The 22669-nt window shown below is 38.7% G+C and overlaps 1 protein-coding gene across 2 annotated transcripts in view; it reads right to left on the bottom strand.

Annotated features, from left to right (window-relative positions):
- CDS1 (CDP-diacylglycerol synthase 1) overlaps window positions 1-22669 on the bottom strand; it is a 68753-nt gene that overhangs the window by 8818 nt on the left and 37266 nt on the right. For both annotated transcript variants that reach the window (XM_084625794.1, XM_084625795.1), the window contains 7 exons: window positions 17302-17399; window positions 16966-17105; window positions 15100-15158; window positions 9371-9453; window positions 6796-6883; window positions 2308-2376; window positions 1288-1440 (listed from right to left, as the gene is read on the bottom strand). In XM_084625794.1, the coding sequence (XP_084481920.1) occupies window positions 1288-1440; window positions 2308-2376; window positions 6796-6883; window positions 9371-9453; window positions 15100-15158; window positions 16966-17105; window positions 17302-17399 (690 nt within the window). The remainder of the gene's footprint in view (window positions 1-1287; window positions 1441-2307; window positions 2377-6795; window positions 6884-9370; window positions 9454-15099; window positions 15159-16965; window positions 17106-17301; window positions 17400-22669) is intronic.

Raw genomic sequence — 22669 nt, 5'->3', positions numbered from 1 at the left:
TTTAATTTATTAGTTAAGGAACTTTCAAATTTTTACAACCCCAGGACAAAAGATTTCAGAAGTCCAATTTACATCAAGAAAACCAGATGCCCTGAAGAGTATGATTTATGTTCCAAGGACTGTACTGAAGAAGAAAACATCAAGGTGGGGGACTGCTACCTATAAAAGAATATTCCACAAAAAGAACTGCAGCTTTCCTGGCAGAAATGTGTATTAAAGGCAGAGACTTGGTTATTCTTCACACGTTCTATCTTGTAGCATATGTTGAGCCTGCTCTCTGTTTAAAATGCTCCATTTGACAGGTAAGCGTTGATACAACAATGTATAGGTAAGTTCTGTGCTTTGTTAGAGCTTCCTATACCAGCTCAGCATAAGGAATTTGAGGATGGGGAAGAGGAGGTGACGTACAACAAGAGAAAATTACTTACCAGTAATTCTGTTTTTGTCATAGTCTTCTCCTCTTCCCCTCGAAGGAGGGGAGTGATGGACTGTTCTATTTTGTTCCTGTTTGGTTGCTCTGGAATTTTCTGATTGAAGGAAAGGGAATGGAGCTGGGTGGGCTTTTTATACTGGATTGACTGACAATCTGCTGTTTCCTTATAGGTGGAGGTACAACAGCTCACTCCAAAGAATCTGTAGGATGGGTGTGAGGAGGGAAGGAGATCACTGAGTCACAGAGTTACCAGTCAGTAATTTTCCCTTATTCTACATAGCATTAAGGATTTCAAACATCTTGTGTGTGCTTGACTTGGACAGGAGGGTGATGTCCAGCCTCACACATGTTGCCCACGTGTTGGACCAGCACTGTAACTGTTTCCTTTTCAATCTCTTTCCCAAACAAAATGTGCCAAAGTTTTTAGAGTTTTAACTCAAGTTCTAATGGGCCTAAGAATCAAGCCTTAACTCTTAAAGTAAAACTTTGTGTACAATTCATCACAAGACAGAATGGCTGACTTGCAGAAATAAACTTTGTTAATGACACCAGATTGCTTTCTCACATTATATTTTGGTTATAAAATCGAAGTCTTCTGTTTCCATGAGAGGTAAAACAGCATGAGTTGCAAGAGTGCAAAATTCCCCACACAACTCCACCAAATATGCCTCAATTACGTTCTGGAGTGACACCCTCCACCGACCCATGGGTGACACTACCTCCTTCTACATATTAATTCAATCCCTGGCCTTTGAGACAAACTAGGTCACCTTTAACAATAATATTTAATGTACAAAAGTAGGCAAATAAAAATTCAATTCAAATGTCAAATTCAAAGTTTTATTTTTCCTTACCCTTCCCAACACAGCCTGCAGCAATGCTGGTACAGAGTAGCTCTGTATCTGGAAGAGCTCTGATGGTGCACACTCTGTAACAAATCTGTTTGTTTCACTATTGTATTCCACTGGACATACAAAATACTGATACTGAGCCAAAACGTAGGCAAACTGAAAGGCAAATCAAGAGTTATGACGTATTCATTTCTTGCTAAAGTCACACTTGATAGTAGTTAAAAAGTATGTTTGTTACAAAATGGTTCCAAAGTGGATAGAACATCCCTTCTGAGATTGGCGACTCCTCAACAAGCAGGCTAAATGGACATTCAGCACATTACTAAAATATCACTAACTTTTGTTATTCTTTTTAGATCCCCTGAGGTCATGCCAGCTGATTGTTTCCTTACTACAACCAATAATGCATTAGGAGACACTGATAGTGACTCTGTGTTGTTTCTTGAAATCAAGATTTCATTTAAAGGGGAAGTGTAAGGAAAGAAACAAAGCACATCATCTATAATTATTCTGAGCTTGTGATTTTCACAAGCCTCTGTTAGAAGTTATACACATTAACTACAATCTACAGTTATTTTATTTCATGCATACCATAAATTTAAGCTAGCTGTCTGTATCAAGAAAGAATGCATTTTAAACATCAAACAAGTGTAATTCACTGTCATTTTACGGAGCGTGAAGAAGGCCGTTAATAGATTTCAATTACAAAATAAGTGTATACTTATTCGCACCAGAACTATAACATTTATAATGGATACAAACTCTAACAAGAATAGGAAGTATGTAATCTGGCAGATATGGTTAGTACAAAAAAGTTTAGCTTTTCCTCAACCGTTTCCTGTCATTAGAAAATGAAATATGCTTTGCATTACTTATCAGTGAAATGAATTCTCTAGATAACAAGAGATCACTACTTCTATACACCATAATAGCAGACTGACAACTAAAACAATCCTGTTGTCAAATTTAAGAATCACATGTCAAATGATGAAACTAGAAAAGGAAAATCCTGCAGCTACTTACAATAAATCCAAATGCAACAGTGGAAAAGAAACCTCCAATGAACCCTTCCCAGGTCTTTTTAGGAGACAGCTAATCACAAAAAGAGAAGGAGTTGATATAATCAATTAACAATTTATATCACGATACTTTCGCTGCACAACAAATTAAACGCTCAGGGCTTGGTTTTCAAAGTATACATGCACTACTGAGTGCAGACATTTCCATGCAAATACCTACATGTATGCCCACATAGACAGTTAAGTGAACAAGCACATCACAGAGTGACTTCTACAGTTAAGGCTGCCCAGCACTGAACCGGTTTTCAGTCACTTACAATTTTGACAAAAATTAAACCATTTGGGCTGAAATTTTCCATGCCAGATGTTTGCCTCAGGCTGAATTTTTTTTCATTTTTGGTAAGCTTCAGCTAAACAGTTCATCCATTTCCAAGAACAAGACAGACAGTACATGCCCTTTCAAGCAAAGAAAGATCAGCTGGGAAGACAAAAGAAGGCTTCTCATTGACTGCTATCCCAGCTAACTGGAATATGAGGAACTACCTTATCTGCCCTGCACCAGTAGAACAATGACCTAAAGCTACACATTTGGGTCATGTGATTCAAGCACACAACCCCTCAAGTGGATTGCATCAAGATAGTTACATAAAGCTCTACTGAGATCTAACAGCTCAGCTCCTTAACACAAGGAGAAACCTTGAGGAAGACCGACAAAGAAGGTTTGTCATTTTCTAACTATCAGTTCCTTTCCATCAGCCCTAGCTGAGCAGGTTTAATTATAATGATAAAAACCCAAGCTCATGAGGAGGTTGAGCTAAGATTGCTAAATGCAAAATATTATATTCAAAAAGCAATGGTTTCATCTAATGAAATCACCACTTCCCTAAAGAAAAGAGTTCCTGCAAACTTAGTTCCATAAGAATGTCACCAATCACAATTTGGGGAACCCGACTATTGACTAAAAAACAAAACAAAAACACTGAAGAATAAAGAACTAGAGAACAGTAAAAGCTTTTTTGGCAAGTGAGTAAAATACCAAAGATCTATTACCAAGAGAAAAAAATGTGTTTATGTTTGTGAAGATCTTGAACAGACTGCTATTTGTTTTCCAGAGCTAGCAAATATTGGAGAAGTGGACTGTGGGGAAAAAAAAATTTCATGGCTTAATTTTACCCAGTAACTGTTCTAATGAGTGGCCTGCATGGAAAGAAAGTAATGTAATTAGAAATAATATCAGTGAAGACTTCCGCTGGTTTGTGGAGCATAAATATTAGATTTTCTGGACTGCTAATCGCATAAATCTCTCTCATCATATTATGTTAACTGTAACACAGAGTATGGAAATTCAGGGACATAGGATTTACCCTGTTTAAATGGCAAATTGTCCAATATACTCTACAATGCCCTGGTCAGTGGCCTATATTTGATGATTTAGGGAAGTCCAAAGTCATAAAAGCTTATTTTGCAGGAAACCACGTCAAAAAGTTACAGGGAAACCCATCCCTGTCTGACCCCAATAGGCAGCACCTTTCAAACCTTTTGTGCTTTGTGGCAATTTCCCACATTGCCATTAATTTGAATAAATTTGCTCTCTTAATGTAGCTGTATTAAGCAGCTTACAAAAAAATTTATATTCATAATTCTGAACCCAGCAGCTTTTTAAGCTATTAACTTTGCACCACCACTACAATTAGTGAAAACACAGATCAATACTTCCTGTAGGGTCTTGCAAGTACAATCACAAGTAGGAGGTCCTTCAGATAGAGCTTTGAACCCCTCCTAAAGCTACAAAGCAGAGACCAGATGAAGAACAAGTATCTATGCAACCAAGTTCGAATTTAACGATATCCACAAGAAAAGTGAAAGCTACTTACCTGTAACTGGAGGTTCCTCAAGATGTACAGTCCCTAGCTGTATTCCACATGTGGACAGGCATGAGCACCATGTGCCTGAGTCAAGATTTTCAATAAGTAGCATCTGTTGGTGTGCAGATGCGCGGTTACTCTCCTTGTGCTCTGAATCGAAGTTATAAAGGGCAGTGCACACCAATGCCTCTCCAGTTCCTTCTCTTACCACAAATCTGGTCATGATCCACAGCAGAGGGGACAAAGGATGGGTAGTAGAAAACAGATAGGGAACACGCATCTTGAAGAACAAGAACCTTCAGTTACAGGTAAGTAACCTCCACTTCTTCGAGTGATGGTGCCTATGTGCATTCCACACAAGGGAGATTAGAAAGCAATGGTCAAACAGGAGGTGAGTGTGAGGACGCAGATAGCATGGATGTCTGTAATAGTGCTGTTTCCTACCACTGAATCTGCAGTACAGATCTGGACCAATGCATAATGTTTTGTAAAGGTATAGATAAAGCTCCAGGTAGTCACCCTATTATATATATTATAGTAGAAGTAAGTTTTGTAGAGATGATGTGGAGACTGCTTGCGCTCTAGTGGAGGAGGCTCAGACGCCCTAGAACAGGGGGCGGGGAAGAGATACAAGCTAGTTGGTAACAAAGGATGATGCAGCCTGAGATCCATTTGCAGAGTCTCTGCGCAATTCATGCTTGACCCCTTGATTACTCTGCTGAGGAGATATATAGTCTAGGTGTTTTCCTAGTTGCTTTTCTTCTCTGCAAATAGAACTCCATCACCCGTTGACATTAAGACAGTGGAGCCTTCTCTCCGCGCCAGAAGCATGATGTTTTGGAAAAAAATACCAGTAAGTGGATGATTTGATTTATGTGAAACTCAGAAAATCAGATGGTTTTTAACCATCAGAGGAGTGAAGTTCTGGAACAGCCTTCCAAGGGGAGCAGTGGGCAGAAAAGACATATCTGGCTTCAAGACTAAGCTTGATAAGTTTATGGAGGCGATGGGATAGCCTCATTTTGGCAATGAATTGATCTTTGACTATTAGTGGTAAATATGTCCACTGGACTGTGATGGGATATTAGATGGGGTGGGATCTGAGTTATTACGGAGAATTCTTTCCTGGGTGTCTGGCTGGTAAGTCTTGCCCACATTCTCAGGGTTTAGCTGATCGCCATATTTAGGGTTGGGAAGGAATTTTCCTCCAGGGCAGATTGGCAGAGGCCCTGGGGGGTTTTCCCCTTCTTCTGCGGCATGGGTCACTTGCCGGAGGATTCTTTGCACCTTAAAGTCTTTAAGCCATGATTTGAGGACTTCCCTAGCTCAGACATAGGTTAGGGGTTTATTACACAAGTGGGTGGGTGAGATTCTGTGACCTGCGTTGTGCAGGTCAGACTAGACGATCACGATGGTCCCTTCTGACCTTAAAGTCTATGAGAAATTACTAATGGGATGAATTTTGGGTAGAGGCAAAGAGAGACCTTCTCTTTATAAAAAAGTGGTATGCAGCGGATCTGCCATGAGTGCTCCCAACTTGCTCACCCTTCTGGCTGATGTGATGGTGACTTTGAAGGCAACTTTCATTGAGAAGTGGGACATGGAACAGGGGGCTATTCATTCAAAAGGAAATCTAGTAAGGACTGAAAGGACAACATTAAGATCCAATTGTGGTGTTGGTTTTCTGTTGTTGGATGAGTGAAGTTAGTATGGCCCTCAACTGGAGAACGAAAGGCAGTGATTGTTGCAAGATGGACCCGTAGACAGCGGATGGACAGGCCCAATGTCTTAAGGGTGAACTAATGTCTAAAACGACAGGAATCCCAATGGCTTTTGGAGATAACTGATGCTGTTGTGACCAAGAGGAGAAACATTTCCATTTGGCCAAATAGTATCTCCTGATACAATCCTTCCTGCTTTGGAAGAGAATGGATTGAACCGCCTCCAAACATGAACACTCTACATCTGATGCCCATCCAAATACCAGGCCCTGAGTAACAGAGGGCTCAGGTTGGGCTGACTGGTTACACCATTGTGTTGCATCAGTAGATCTGGAAATGGCTGGATGCTAATGGGAGGAGAGTTGAGATCTTCAAGAGGTTCAAAAAGCAATACAGTCTCGGCCAGTTGGGCACGATGAGGAGAATCCAAGCCTGCAAATTTTTCACAGAACTCGTGGTATTAGTGGGATGAGAGAAAAGGCAAATCTGAGGTGGTCCATCCAAGGTAGCAGAAAGGTGTTGCTTTTTGAGCCTAGCCCAGAGATGCTCTGAAGCAGTACAGCGGTATTCTTCTCGTTTGCCTATGAGGCAATGAGGTTCCAAGATGGCACTCCCCACAGGGTGGAGCTGTCATTCTGGACAAAACTGTGAATCTCCCATTTGTGATCTATGGAAAAAGCCTACATCTGGCCACAGTATGGACTACATTTTAAAGAAGCATAACAGCTATAAATTAAAATGAGTACTCAGTTTGGCAAAATACTAGAGAAATTTTATTCCACAAATAAATGTGTGTGTGAAAACCAAGGTTAGATTGTTGCAAGTCTGCTATTCAGGACAGTTATATCTACTTATTTACAATAAATTAAAAAGATCCTACAAGTAGAGAATTGTGTATGTTAATACCTTAATTAATGGAGTTCTCCCAAAGAAGAATCCAAAAATGTAAGCAGTAATATCATTGCAGATAACACTTGAGATTGGCACCAGAAACCTAAGGAATAAAATAGAAACATTTCAGGGGGTGGGGGGGGAAATTGACCTAAAACTGAAAGACGACATAGAATATTCATTGTATAAGGCAAAAATTGTAGTATTCTCTTGCTTTATTCAGCAAGCACTGACAACATGTAATAAGCTTCTAGTTAAGCCAACCTACTTGGTTTTGCAAATTCCGTAAGTTTAGCTACACCTATTTTAGCTTCTATTCAACAACGCAACAAGACCTACCGAAGTGTTTAGATATAACACCTTTGCCTTGAATACTGAATTTGCACATCAACTGGAGGACTTTTGTATCATAACAAATTTGAATATCAGTACTACAGGTAAAAAACAGAAAGAAACAGGAACAGCGTCACAAGATAATGACACGATCACACCAAGCCAAGCAACTTCCTTATTAAAAAAAAAAAATCTAAGGACAACTATAATTTTTTTTTAAAAGGTCTCCTTTCTGTTCCCGCAACAATACCATACTTGTAATAGATTATGGCAGATGCTATATTCTACATTCTCCAGTGAGTTCTCTCCCTACTTTCTCCTCTAGGTCTATTAGTCTTCCTTTTCTCCTTTTGAAAGTTAAAATACAGGCTGACACAATAGTGGGCACTTCTGCAAACAGACATAAAACACGACTATTTCAGTAGTAACTGGAACTCAACAACAAAAGCTGTAATAGGGTAGAGAAGGAATCAGGCTAAACTTTGACAGAATCACTTAATTATAAGTAATAGGCTTACTAGGAAAAATCATAGAAATGTAGAGCTTCAAGGGACCTCAAGAGATCATTTAGCCCAGCCTCCTGCACTGAGGCAGAACCAAGTTTTCCTTGATCACCTCTAAGAGGCATCTGTCTAACCTGTTCTTGAAGGTGGGGATTTCACAACCTCCCTTAGAAGCACTGGAATAGGTTTTCTAGGGAGGCTGTGGAATATCCCCAAACACTGGTTCATACAGGAACTTTTAAAACTTGTTAAGGGATTTGTTAAGCAAGTGCACTCAAAGTTGGGATTTTTTGTTGTATTATTTTCCAACTGCATCTTTCATCTGAAACAATCCCACAATTACTGCAATTTTGTGCATACTGTGAAAGTAAAAAGCAATTCATGCAAGGCAGTGCACTCTGAAGACCACAGACGAGCTCCTGCGTGCTTGCTTAATCTTTTACAGCTGAAGATGTAGCCCAAAATTCAATCTGTGTTCAGCAGAATGAAAGGATTTTTAGTAAGCAATTTAGTTTTGCAGTAGTAAAGTTTAAGTATATCATTACAGTTTAACACCAGCCCAGAAGTGAGTAGGGATTTATTTGATGGCCCAACCAGTTTCACTTAAAATTTAAACAGAAGTATTTTGTCTCTTGATAATTGGAACTATTTATATATGAAATTAAGAAGAACTTATATTGTCTGATAAAGCACAAAAGCATCATTTACTATAAAGCTTGGCTTGTTCACATGACCACTGCGTACCAAAAACTGGAAATACTTTTTGGTTATTTTAGCTCAACTTCATGTACAAGCAAAACAAAGTCTGACAAGTAATACAAGATAAGCTTGTTTGTGTGCTAAAGTTATCCTTGCTGGACACTTAACAATTCACTATTTTTACTGAAAATCATTCTGGCACAATTATCAAAGAAGATTGGGAATAAAGGATTGCTTCAGAAGGGCTGTCTATTTATAAGGATTATATATATTATTTGGGCCAAGACTTTCAAAATTTGGTGCCTGAAGTTAGGCTTCTAGGTAAGTGGCCTATTTACAGCAGTGCTAAGCAACCAGCAGCTCCCAATTAGTTCAATGAGAGCTGCTGGGTCCTCATAATTTTGAAACTCAGAACACATTTACTTTAGCTCTCAGTTCAGCAACTTACTTAACCATGTGCCTAACATGCAAATAATACCATCCCTAGTCAACAAATTATTTAAGCATGTGCTCAACTTTAAAGACAAGTCCCAATGACTTTCATAGGACTTGAGCATACGCTTAAGTGCTTTGCTGAATCGGGATGGGATTACTCGTGTGCTTAAATATCTTGCTGATGGGACCATAGGCACCAAAATGTGGATTTAGGACCCTAAATTGGGATATCCATTTTTTAAAAATCTTTATCTTGGCCTCTAGCAGACATATTTTTCTCTGGGTCAAGATTTTGCACAAAGTTACAGGACTGTAAAACCAGAGTAAATTTATTAATTTCACTGGAGTTACTCCTGGACTTACAGTGTAAGAGGCCCTCAGATTTGCAAGAAAAATGTAGCCTACAAGAGAGTCTGGTCCTCTACTAATTTCTGATATTTTAAAATGTTATAAAAAGTAGTCCTTACTAGACTTCTGCCAATAAAACTGTAAAATGAACTACATTCTACTAGTAGATAGATGAAGATATCTGATAGTGCTTTTACAAGATTTAAGTTACACAAATTGAAATACATACGTATACAATAAAGTTACAAGTCTGCTTATTACAGTCCCCTTACCAGATCATGCCTTCAAACAGATTTTGGATGACAAGATGAGACTGAGTTACAGTGATCAGCAAAGTGACATGAGTCCATGCGAACTGTTAACAGTGCAACAACATAACATTAGTGAAAACACAGATCAATACGCATAGTTAAAGACTGAATTTCAGCTAAAGTAGCTGCATAGGAGCTCAAAGGAAAGACCAGGCTGAGTGACAATGCACGAGATGTATGCACACAATGTATAATAATTTAAATTAATTTCTGAAACACAGCAATCACAATCATGGAAAGCCTCTTGAAATTTATCTACAACATGCACCTAGAATTTTGCATCCTGTAGTTTAAACACTTGATTTATAGAAACATGAGAACGGCCATACTGGGTTAGACCAATGGTCCATCTAGCCCAGTATCCTGTCTTCCAACAGTGGCCAATGCCAGATGCTTCAGAGGCAGCAAACATGGCAATTATTAAGTGATCCATCCCCTTATGTCCAATCCCAGCATCTGGCAGTCAGAGGTTTAGGGACACCCAGAGAATTGGGTTGTGTCCCTGATTATCTTGGCTAACAGCCATTGATGGACCTGTCCTCCATGAACTCATCTAATTATTTTTTTGAACCCAGTTATACTTTTGGCCTTCACAACATCCCCTGGCAACAAGTTCCACAGTTCACTGTGCGTTGTGTGAAGTATTTCCTATTCATTTTATTGGGTGACTCCTAGTTTTTGTATTACGTGAAGGGGTAAATAACACTTCCCTATTCACTTTCTCCACACCAGCCATAATTTTATATACCTCTATCCCAACCCCCACTTAGCTGTCTCTCTTCAAATTGACCAGTCCCAGACTTTTTAATCTATCCTTGTATGGAAGCTGTTCTACACCCCTAACCATCTTTGCTGCCCTTCTCTGTACCTTTCCAATTCCAATATATCTTTTTTGAGGTGGGGCAACTAGAACTGCACACAGTATTCAAGGTGTAGGCGTACCATAGATTTATATAGTGGCATTATGGTATTTCCTATCTTATTATCTATCACCTTCCTAATGCTTCCTAGCATTATACACCTCTACCCCAATATACCGTGACTCGGTATAACACGAATTCGGATATAACACGGTAAAGCAGCACTCCGGGGGGGCAGGGCTGCGCGCTCCAGTGGATCAAAGAAAGTTCGATATAACGCGGTTTCACCTATAACGCAGTAAGATTTTTTGGCTCCCGAGGACAGCGTTATATCGCAGTAGAGATGTATTAGCTTTTTGACCACCACTGCACACTGAATAATGTTTTCAGAGAACTATCCACAATAGACTCTAAAATCTCATTCTTGAGTGGTAAAAGTAATCTAGAACCCATCATTTTATATGTATAGTTATGATTATTTTTTCCCATGTGTGCTAGTTTGTACTTATCAGCACTAAATTTCACCAGCCATTTTGTTGTCCATTCACCCAGTTTTATGAGATCCCTCTCTAACTCTCTGCAATCAGCTTTGGACTTAACTAGTGAGTAATTTTGTATCATCTGCAAACTTTGCCAGCTCACTATTCATCCCCTTTTCCAGATCATTTATGCATATGTTAAACAGCACTAGCCCCAGTAAAGATCCTTTGGGAATCCCGCTATCTACCACTCTCCATTATGAAAACTCACCATTTATTCCAACCCTTTGTTTCCTATCTTTTAACCAATTACTGATCCATGAGAGGATCTTCCTTCTTATCCCATGCCAGCTTACTATACTTTAGAGCCTTTGGTGAGGGACCTTGTCAAGGTTTTCTGAAAGTTTAAGTACATTATATCAACTGAATCACCCTTGCCCACATGCTTGTTGACACCCTCAAAGAATTCTGATAGATTGATGAGGCATGATTTCCCTTTATAAAAGCCATATTGACTCTTCCTCACTATATTGTCTTTATCCTCTGAGATAATTCTGTTCTTTACTATCGTTTCAACCTGTCTGCCTAGTAACTGAAGTTAGGCTTACAAGCGTTTAATTGCCAGGATTGTCTCTGGAGTCTTTTTTTAAAACTCAGTGATACATGAACTACCCTCCAGCCATCTGGCAGAGAGGCTGATTTAAGCAATAGAGTACATTCCACAGTTCGTAGTTTTGCAATTTCATATTTGAGTTCCTTCAAAACTCTTCGGTGAATACTATCTGGTCCTGGTGACTTATTACTGTTTAATCTAGCAATTTCTTCCACAACCTCCTCTACTGACCCCTCAGTCTGGGACAGTTCCGCAAGATTTGTCACCTAAAAAGAAAGGCTTAGGTATGGGAATCTCCCTCACATCCTCTGCAGTGGTACAAATATTTCACTTAGTTTCTCTGCAATGGCCTTGTCTTCCTTGAGTGCTCCTTTAGCACCTTAATTGTCCAGTGGCTCCACTGATTGTTTGACAGGCTTCCTGCTTCTGATTTATTTTATTAAAAATGTGCTGTCAGTTTTCGGGTCTTTTGCTAGTTGCTCTTCAAATTCTTTTTTGTCTGCCTGATTATACTTTTACCCTTGACTTTTTAGGGTTTATGAACATTTCCATTTTCTTCACTAGGATTTGACTTCCAGTTTTTAAAGAACGCTTTTTCGCCTCCAAGCACTTCATTTACCCAGTTGTTTACCCATGGTTGCATTTTTTGGTTCCCCACCCCCCCTTTTTTTTTAAAGTGGGGTATGCATTTAGTTTGAGCCTTTATTATGGTGTTTTAAAGTAACTTCCATGCAGTTTGCAGGCATTTCACTCTTCTGGCTGTTTCTCTTAATTTCCATTTAACTAGCTTCCTCATTTTTGTATAATTCCCTTATTTGAAGTAAAATGCTACCGTGGTGGGTTTATCTGACATTTTATCCCCCTACAAGGATGTTAAATTTAATTACATCCTGGTCACTATTACCGAGCGGCTCAGTTATATTCACCTCTTGGGCCAGATCCTACATTCCATGTAGGATTAACTCAAAAACTGCCTCACCTCTTGTAGGTTCCAGGACTGGCTATTTCATTTAACGTGTCCACAAATTTCATTGCTGCATCCCCTTCCCAGTCACTAGGAGGACAGTTGAAATAGCCCATTATTGTTGTATATTCTGCCTTTGTAAGCCTCTTTAATCTCCTTGGGCACTTCACAATCACCATCACCATCCTGGCCAGGTGGCTGGTAATATATTCCTACTCTTATTATTCAAACATGGAATTTCTATCCAGAGATATTCTATGGATCTACTTAATGTACTGTCCGCACTATGGTTGGGGGACTTTTGTTATGATTTATGTATATAGGACTTTTGTAATTAACCCTGAAAGGGTTACATATACTTCAGGACTATTTCTGGGGTCTCTGAAGCGAAAACTGAGGCATCCATGCTTGTCATACCATGGCCTACCACCAGAGGGCACCCAGGTGAGGCTGCCCTATGACATGCACTTAGTAGAATTTGGAAGTTGAGAGCAATTATCTCATACAGCACAGGTTATAGCAATACCTAAGTATGAAAAATGTCCACATTTCTATTTGCAACTAGGTACACATATTTTAACGTGAATGAAAAAAAAGAATGATACGGTGATATTCTGTATATACATATAATAAACAATTAAGGATTACAACTTTACAATGGTAATGAAGAGTTAGCGCAGAGGTTCTCAAACTTTTACATTGCTGATCCCTTTCACACAGCAAGCCTCTTAGTGCAACCCCCCCTTATAAAATTAAACACACATTTTTTATGTTTAACACTATTATAAATGCTGGAGGAGAAGCAGTATTTAGGGGTGGAGGCTGACAGCTGATGACCCCATTTAATAACCTCACGACCCCCTGTTTGAGAACCCCTGAGTTAGAGGAAGTATCATGTTACATAGATATGGAAGTCTCAAGACAAAATGTCAGCCCTCTTATTACAGACTACTGAAACTAGGTTTCTAAAGCTAGGACTAGTAAGAATGAGAAATGTGTTACTTTTTAGAGTATAATGTCATTTTGTTAAGCACACTGTAATTCATCTCCTCTAGTATATTATATTAGCATGTGTTTTGTAGCATTAGTACACATGCTCCTACCACACACAGATTTCAAGACAAGTTTACTGAAAACAGCTGCTTTAAAGTTTTATTTATTGAAAAGGCTTAATTAGAGTTCATCATTGGTCGGGCTGACCAATTAAGACTTTTAAAAGGTTATGCACTGCAGACACCCGGGACTAACAGGCTATTCAACTTTTAAAAACAGGTATTTTTGTGGGGACTTTCTTCAGTTTCCCTACTAGATGTTATTTCCTATTCTTCTGTGAGAGTGACCATGGTACCTCTTTAAAGGGCTCAACATTTGTGTGATTGAGCAAGCAAGTGTGTGTTTTGGGGTGAGCGATGGTGGGGTCTTTCAAAGTGACTGGAAGCTTTGGAAAATATAATCTGTGGGTGTGATAGACATCTAAATTACAGCACTCAAGTAACAATCATACCCAAGAACTATGATCTCTTCCCCCTTTGGTATCCAGTAAAATTTTTATTACTCTCCAGTTGTGTTATCAGAATACAGCCCAAGAGCAAATATTCCCCCCTCTAATTAAGATTGCTCCTGCCCACAGACAAATGCTACACTCCTCATTCCATACATGTCCAATTCCATTCTATTCAGGTTCTTAAACAGCCCTCACCACCAAAGCATCTGAACACTTTACAGAAGGGCATAAGCGATATGACTATCATTTGTCACATGTTGTTCTTTCTTCCTTCCTCTTCCTAGTGGAAAGCAGTGTGAAATTATATGTATTCTTGAAGGAGTGCACTTTGCACTTAGAATGAAAAGTGGTGAGGTTTGTGATGCTTCTTTGATCCTGTGGGAATTTATTCCCCATTCTGGGACCGTCCCTAGAGAAAGCTCTGTTTCCTGTACAGATGAGCTTTACCCTTGCAGAAGACAGTTCTATTGTGCCAGAGGATCAGAGTTGCTAACCACAGTCCCAGAACTTTTTGTAATTGCAGAAAAGAAAAGGACAGGCTTTTATAAGCTTCCCTGTCTAACAGAGATGGAAATTAGATTATTTTCAAGAATGGTTTAACAGCTCTGTGGGGATTGTGTGATTTTGTTTTTAAAACCAGCCTTTTGGATATTGTTTATTGTGTGGAAGTCTCAGATACTCAGTGTAGGGGAATCAGAGGTGGAAATAAAAACACTGTCAATCACTTAAAAAAGAAATGGAACCAATCTAGTCTGGCAGAGCATACCCCCAGCTCGCCTTTAATCATCACAATAACCACCTTCCAGCCAATGACTTGAGCTAAGCTTCCCTCAAAGCACCACTACCCTTTGACCAGACCAGAGAGGCTTCTGGAGTTGCCTTCCATTATAATCCAAATATCTCGCAGTCTAGGAAGCCAAGAATAAAAGTGTACTACTTCCATGTTTTAATTGGTAACCTATTTTTAACTTTAAAAATCTGTCACTGAAAGGGAATAAATCAAACTTTAGATCAACAATTCACCACAAATTACAGCCTTGTATTCACTGAGGCCATATGTTACAATACAATATTAAGTTAGAGAGATGGAAAGGACCTTAACTCAACTCTCCCAAATATAGTTGCTCCAAACAATTACTCTGAGTATACTAGCCAAAGTTTTGTTTTTAAATATTTTTAACTTTCATGCAATACTACAAGACAGACATTTTAACGTAGCTGATGATTTCTATGACAAAGCGAGTGACTATAAAAAGTGGTTAATACACACCATGTAGAACTGCAGGCGATAATGTCTCTTCACTAAGCTCAGTACAAACATGCAGAAACCTGTACAACAAAGAACAAAAAAAGAAAGGTGCATGTTGTGCAATCTTATTTTCTAATTACACTGGATAAACAGAACCCTGGATATACAACAATTGGTTTACTTTGAAGAGGCTTATTCTTCCATCAGGCTTTTAGTTTAAAGGATTTCAGCATATCCAGTAAATGATATACTGAGATTTAATTCCACTGGCATAAAAATACTAATTATTTCATGTCAACTTTGTTCCTTTCAGTTATCAGCAAAAAAACAGTCACCATATACATTAATTTTACACTACCTTTAAAATCTACTATATTTATTTTACACTACCTTTAAAATCTACTACTCCAAAACAAGTGATAGCTATTTTATTCCGATGTTCACTTCATTAGAGCTAATTTAAAGAAGAATGCCAGGTTTAAGATCCCTCGCCCAAGAGACTTAGTGTTATATTTGTATGAAAAAAATAGAAATGGTATTTTGTTTATTTATAGCGTAGCCCCACCACCAACCCATGGCCAAGGGGTATGGAGGACAGGGATTTGGGTCCTGGCCGGTATGAGAAATGGCGGTACCTCCTCCTCCCACCGTGGCAGCCTTGTGCATGATCTGAGTTTGGGCAGAGCTCAGGGGCCCTTAGGTCCCCACAAGGATACTTTAGTGGCCTGCATACAGCTCACATCTTGAGGCTATTAAAGAAAGTAAGGCGTCATGGATGAAAACCATGATCCATAATTGTTCTGTCTCTTAGACAAACTACTGAGTAACAGTGGGTCAATTTTCAACCTGGAAAAAGGTTAAACCGTCAGGTGTCACAAGGTTCTGTATTAAGACCAAGATTGCTTAATGTGTATTTATGAAATATCTGAAACGCAGAAGGAACAGTAAAATGGCAAAATAGGCAAATGACAACATAAATCAAGGTGAAAGGTGACTGTGGTGTTTCAAAAGAAGCAAACAGATTAACGGGCAACACAATGCCAGATAAAATTAAGTGTTGACAAATGCAAGGTAATATATACATTGAAAGTAATAATCTGAACTACTCATACACCTTTCTTTGTATAACTACTCAGGAATGGCTCTTCCTGTGGGCAGGTTATTCCATACTCACCCACTTTGCAGTTTCTTGCATGTTTTTCAGACAAATCTGTTACTGGCCCCTGTTGGAGTCAGATTACTGGTCCATTATTGTAATTTCTATGCTCCTGAGAGCACAATTAGAAGACAATGGCTTTTCACAAGCAACTTTGCAACTGGAACTAGGTTAAAAATTCTGTTGATATGTAAGTCAAAACAGAACCCTGCCTTTGTACCTAGTATTAGGTGTTTCACAAGTGTTCCTCAACCAGATAATTTATGTTCTTAAAGAGCTCATAACACACACTCCCTTCAGATTGTTTCAATTATCACTATGCCCTCACAGTATTTAGAAACATCACCCTTGACTTGGCTAGCCAAACAGAAAAAACTACAAAGCATGTAGTCTGACACTTCCAGCAGTTATAATAGGTGTTCATTCATGACAAGCTTATTCCTTCTCCCCCACAATCTTCTGCTTTCTAAGCAACCCCCTTTTAGGCAGTACCCACCACTTAAAGCTTTGCCTTCCATCAGATTTCATATTCAATTTTTTCATTGGCAAAACAAATACAGACACCTGGTTTCCTTTAACAAGGGAGAGAAAAAATAATGGATGTGAGGAAAGCTACAGGAAATAAAATGAACTTTTGAAGTGCAAACAAATATGTAAAAATGTGCTCAACACCACTGAATAAGAATACATTAACCATTGATGGATTTGGGAATGGTTTACCAAAAACTCACCTGTCAAGTAGAGTGTAAAAGATATAAACCTGTGGTAGCGAATTAGGAATTGAAGTTGCTCTCTTCTCTGAACAAAAGTAGCGAAGTAATCTGCCACTGTCTCTCCATAGAAAAAATAGTTCACACACAACAAAAAGTACCTATAACATATACAACAGGCACTGGTTATTTTTTCTGGACTATTAAAAATACCTCTTGTACTGTTAGATTCTTTCAACAAAAGAAAAATCATCAAAAAGTACAAACTGAGGCAAATAAAACAGATGCTCATGAGCAAATTAAATACAAACAAAATTTCAATACTTCCATTAATTGAAATTCTTGCTTGTTACTTACCAGCTTAAGGATCTAAACCATGGTAATTCATAGGAATGATAGACTCTGTAGCCTATAGTAATGATTTCATGGAAACACTTTACTTGAATGCTCAAGACCTGAAATTAAGATAGAAAGAAGAATTATCGGGGTGCACAGTTCTCTAAAGGCACTAACAGATGATAATACCTGCATTAAAAATATCTGTTGCAGTCATTGCATAAGCAGTTTGGATAATTTCAAAAGCGATTACAGGATGAAACAAACAAACATTCTATTTTGAACAAATAAAAAATGAGGCATTCTATAAAATGAAACACTGGGGACTGATTTTAGTTGCTTCACCATGAAACCTACTGAGGCTATCAACGTTTTTAGGGAAACTGTTTTTTTAGAAAAAGGTTTGGTAAATGCACTCACAAACGGCAAGTAAGAAGCCTTCCTTGATGAATAGGGTTTTCAACCTTTTCTTTTTTTTTTAAACCAAATTTAATTTCGCATTTAAAGGGGAGATTTTCAAAGGCTCAGAGAAAAGTCAGGTGCCCATTTCCCACTGAAGTGCAATAAGAGTTGGACATCTGTGTCTATGCTACACAGTTAACATGGGTTAGCCTATCTCACATACTAGCATCCCCATTGCAAAGCCCTACCAGAGTTAATTCTGTGTCCTCACTGTCTCTGCATCCACCCATGTGTGTCTGGGGGCATATCTTCTTTATGCAGAGACACCTAGGGTCACTGTTTTTCCCCAGTCAATTGCACCAGTTGCAGGTGACCTTCTCTGTCCTATAGGAAGGATCATAGGAAGACACTGGAGACTATCAGTACCTGAGTGATTTAGCCTGTGTCCTCATTGCAAAGTAGGAGAGCTCCAGCCAGAGTTAAAGTGGAACCCCATTGTAACCCACACCCCCATCCAGATAAGCTAGCCCTAAAAACCCAGATCAGAATTTTTTCTATGTAGACAGCAGAGAGGCTAAGGCTAAAACCAGGGAAAGAGCCTACATGTGCAGTGTAGACACACCCTACATTTCTAGGACTTTCCGGCTACTAAGAGAATATTACAAGCTGAACAGATCTACGCTGTCTTCCTTAATGTGTAAACATATACCTTTGTTTACACTTGGCAAAAGCATAAATTGGTAACACACATATGACATTTTAACTAACACAACGTTAAACAATTATGTCTTAGTGTGGACAACACTTGTTTAAAGTGTGTTAGCTGGTCATGGCTAACGTTTGTTGTCATATTTAACATTGTATTTAACGTCATGATAGTTAAAAACATGTTAACTAACTTGTTGCTTTTTCACAGTACAGACAGAACCTCAATGTTTACCCTCTAAACTTTTAAATATTTTGATACCACTCCTCTCAAACCCTCCACACACTTTAAGCCCTACTAAGCAAGTAAATCTTTGACCTCACAACCTCTGTTAAAATTTAAACATTTCTCTCCTCCTCTGTTGGAAATAAAATTGTCAGTCTTTCCACTGCATGAGCCATTTTTCTTTATAAAACAGATGCTAGAATATGTGGTCAATCAAATGTAGTTTCTCTACACACTTTATAACATTGTGAAAAGATCTGAGCCTTGAAACTTCTGCTGTGTGGTGTAACACGTGAATAAGTTCATACGGTTACTTTTTGCTTCAAGGCTTGTCAGTTAAGCCTGTGTCATGCATGTCTCAAAAGGTAAATATACCAAACCATGTGGCAAAACAATCAGTTATTTTTCCTTCCTCATTATAACCCTATCAGCATAGTGTGAGAACACTCAAAGGAAAAAATCAACACGTATGCAAAGATGACGACTACACTCAAAGTAGTTATTACAAGAAAGAAACTCCATTCATTAAAAGAATGAATTATAGCATTTACAGATCCCCTTTTCTAGAAACTAGAGGAAAAACAGTATCTACGAGATGTAAATATAGGATATGATAATACTGATAACACAACATTCCAATGGGTCACTACGTGTCACACCTTCCGTAGAGGTTTCAAAACAGGTCCGTCCCTCCCCCCCGCCACACACACACAACTTTTCTGGACAGCTAGACACATTTATTTAGGGTCAAATTCAAAGGAATTAATGGGTACAATTATTACCCCATTTCAATTGTTCATAATGATATACCAGGCTATTACTTCTCATGGTTGGAAAAGTTATATTTACCAATTTTTTCTAATGAATAATGTTTGCATCGTAACAAAAAACTGAAACACATATATACTGTTAAAGACTGAAGATAATCTGAAAGTTGCATATTTACACAGGGAAGTTGTCATTTGAACTATTAAATATCACTTTTAAACATCTGCCTGTAAGAGTACATAAAGCTCCTTCGACCAGACCATTTTTACTATCAGGTAAATTAAAGATGATTTTCAACAGATTTAACTGTACTGTGTTAAAAACGCCATAAGCTGCTGGAACACTGTCTACACTTGGGATACCACTGTCAACACCTGGGTTAATTTCTTCAAAAGTCCATAGTATAGCATTTCAAATGTATGCATCTCCAGGCTCTGTTATACACATTCCAAAAAAACACCTTCTTCACGGACCCCCACAAAAAACTAATAGATAACCATTGAGCATTACTTGTTTTCTTCCACTGTAAAGTGGAAAATTTCTTCTGACCAAAAATATTAGAATATTTGGATTCATTACTGATATACATGGAACTTCTGTTTTTTATTTTCCAGGCTTTCTAAAAGATGATTAAAAGAAAACTGCAGCTTTGGGGGGAGAGCGGGGTTGAAAGATATTTTCCAAAGAGTTTTGTGGCATGACTGCTCAACCTAAATTTAGGTTTCAGAGTAACAGCCGTGTTAGTCTGTATTTGCAAAAAGAAAAGGAGTACTTGTGGCACCTTAGAGACTAACCTATTTATTTGAGCATAAGCTTTCGTGAGCTACAGCTCACTTCATCGGATGCATACTGTGGAAACTGCAGAAGACATTATATACACAGAGACCATGAAACAATACCTCCTCCCACCCCACTCTCCTGCTGGTAATAGCTTATCTGAAGTGATCAATCTCCTTACAATGTGTATGATAATCAAGTTGGGTCATTTCCAGCACAAATCCAGGTTTTCTCACCCTCCGCCCCCCCACACACAAACTCACTCTCCTGCTGGTAAAAGCCCATCCAAAGTGACCACTCTCCTTACAATGTGTATGATAATCAAGGTGGGCCATTTCCAGCACAAATCCAGAATGGCCCACCTTGATTATCATACACATTGTAAGGAGAGTGGTCACTTTGGATGGGCTTTTACCAGCAGGAGAGTGAGTTTGTGTGGGGGGGGGCGGAGGGTGAGAAAACCTGGATTTGTGCTGGAAATGGCCCACCTTGATTATCATACACATTGTAAGGAGAGTGGTCACTTTGGATGGGCTTTTACCAGCAGGAGAGTGAGTTTGTGTGGGGGGGGCGGAGGGTGAGAAAACCTGGATTTGTGCTGGAAATGGCCCACCTTGATTATCATACACATTGTAAGGAGAGTGGTCACTTTGGATGGGCTTTTACCAGCAGGAGAGAGTTTGTGTGGGGGGGGGCGGAGGGTGAGAAAACCTGGATTTGTGCTGGAAATGACCCAACTTGATTATCATACACATTGTAAGGAGACTGATCACTTCAGATAAGCTATTACCAGCAGGAGAGTGGGGTGGGAGGAGGTATTGTTTCATGGTCTCTGTGTATATAATGTCTTCTGCAGTTTCCACAGTATGCATCCGATGAAGTGAGCTGTAGCTCACGAAAGCTTACGCTCAAATAAATTGGTTAACCTAAATTTAGTTTGATAAGACAGAAGAGAAGCACTCAGTGTCTACTGCTCTATTGCAAGGTTGTAGAGGACACTGATACAGCTTTGAGTAAGACCAGGCATGTTTCAAAGCTAGAGTAAAATGTATTTGTTTATTTTAGAGGTGACTGCCATAACATGCCTATATAAAGAACTCTCTCAGGAGGCCACACTTGATGCTTCAAAAGAAAGCGAAAACCCATCATACACTTAACCAATTGTACAATGCTGTACAAAGAAGAAAAATATTCCTTGAGGGACAACTCTATGACCTGAAGCAATAGATAATGGGTGGGAGTGTAGTGAAACAAAATGGCTCATCTTTTAGGGCCTATTTTCAAAAACTATCTATGTACACAGTACATGGAACAAAGTTTTACCTGAATGATCATGGAGAAGAGAAAGATATTGGAAGTTACGAATTAATGAAAACACTAACTTAACCACTTTGCCTTAAAAACTGATCCAATGCATTCTGCATTTTATAAAGTTTGGCAACTAACAGTTGTTAGAAAAAAGTTACTAAACACGAGAAAAGCAAGCTTCCAAATAAAATAATATTCAGACACACTAAAAACCAGTTAGGGTTGCTAAGGGACAATAAATTTAAAACACACCCCAAAACACAATGTAAAACTATACATCTGCATACATCAAAATCTCACCCACCTCCTCAGAAAGACTCTCAAACACATATTGTACATTCTCCTAGTGTGTCAACCCTACTCAGCCATAATTACCTTCATGACATCTCAAGTAAATCTCTGATTTTTCAATAGAAGCTGAGGTAAGCCAACTCTGAGCCTGAAAATCCCACATGTTGATCTAAAGTAGTTCATTATGAAGAGGGCTTCAGACACTCTCGACATACAAATCCTTTAGGATTCTAAGAAGTCATGGTACAAAAAAGAAATTTCTACATGCAAACAACAGAAATTGCACTGAGATTTCAAAGCTTCCTTCAGTTTCTAAAGATGCTTACTTGACATACTCCAACAGTCTGTCTCATCAGTGCTCTTAGAAGACCTTCAGTAGCTGTACCACATATAAAAGTTTGAGATTGCTATTGCCTGCAAGCTAATGGATCTGTTCTTTTAGGTCAAGCTGTAGCTGCCCATGCTTTTAGACCTCAATGTACTGTGTTAAAGCTTTAAAGATGACCATGGACATAGTTACATGTTTCCTGAAGAATAGTTAACAAAACTTAACCTTACAACAAGGCAGCTTTGAGAGGAGGACTAAACTGTGAGCACAATTCTCAATAGAGAAGACTTGAAATCTCAAGCACTAAAGAGATACCACTTGCTGGTGAATCAGACCTTAGTTTCAGGTAACATCTTTCAATATTTAACCTTTCATACACAGCTATCAAATTCCTCTCCAAACCAGTAACAACTGTTTATAAGTGACAGTGGTATTATCCAGATGCACTTACAGCAGCTCTTGCAGCCATAGAAGAATATTTCAGGGATGTCTGACATAAACTAAATGAAAGGGAGTGGAGGGTAGAAGACACTAAGGTGAAAGAGAACGTAAAATCTATTATAAAAATATATTATGCACAATAA

Source organism: Lepidochelys olivacea (assembly GCF_965140295.1).
Source record: "Lepidochelys olivacea isolate rLepOli2 genome assembly, chromosome: 4".
Classification (NCBI taxonomy): domain Eukaryota; kingdom Metazoa; phylum Chordata; order Testudines; family Cheloniidae; genus Lepidochelys; species Lepidochelys olivacea.
Note: the sequence above shows the minus strand (reverse complement) of the source record. Positions and strands in the feature narration are given on the sequence as shown.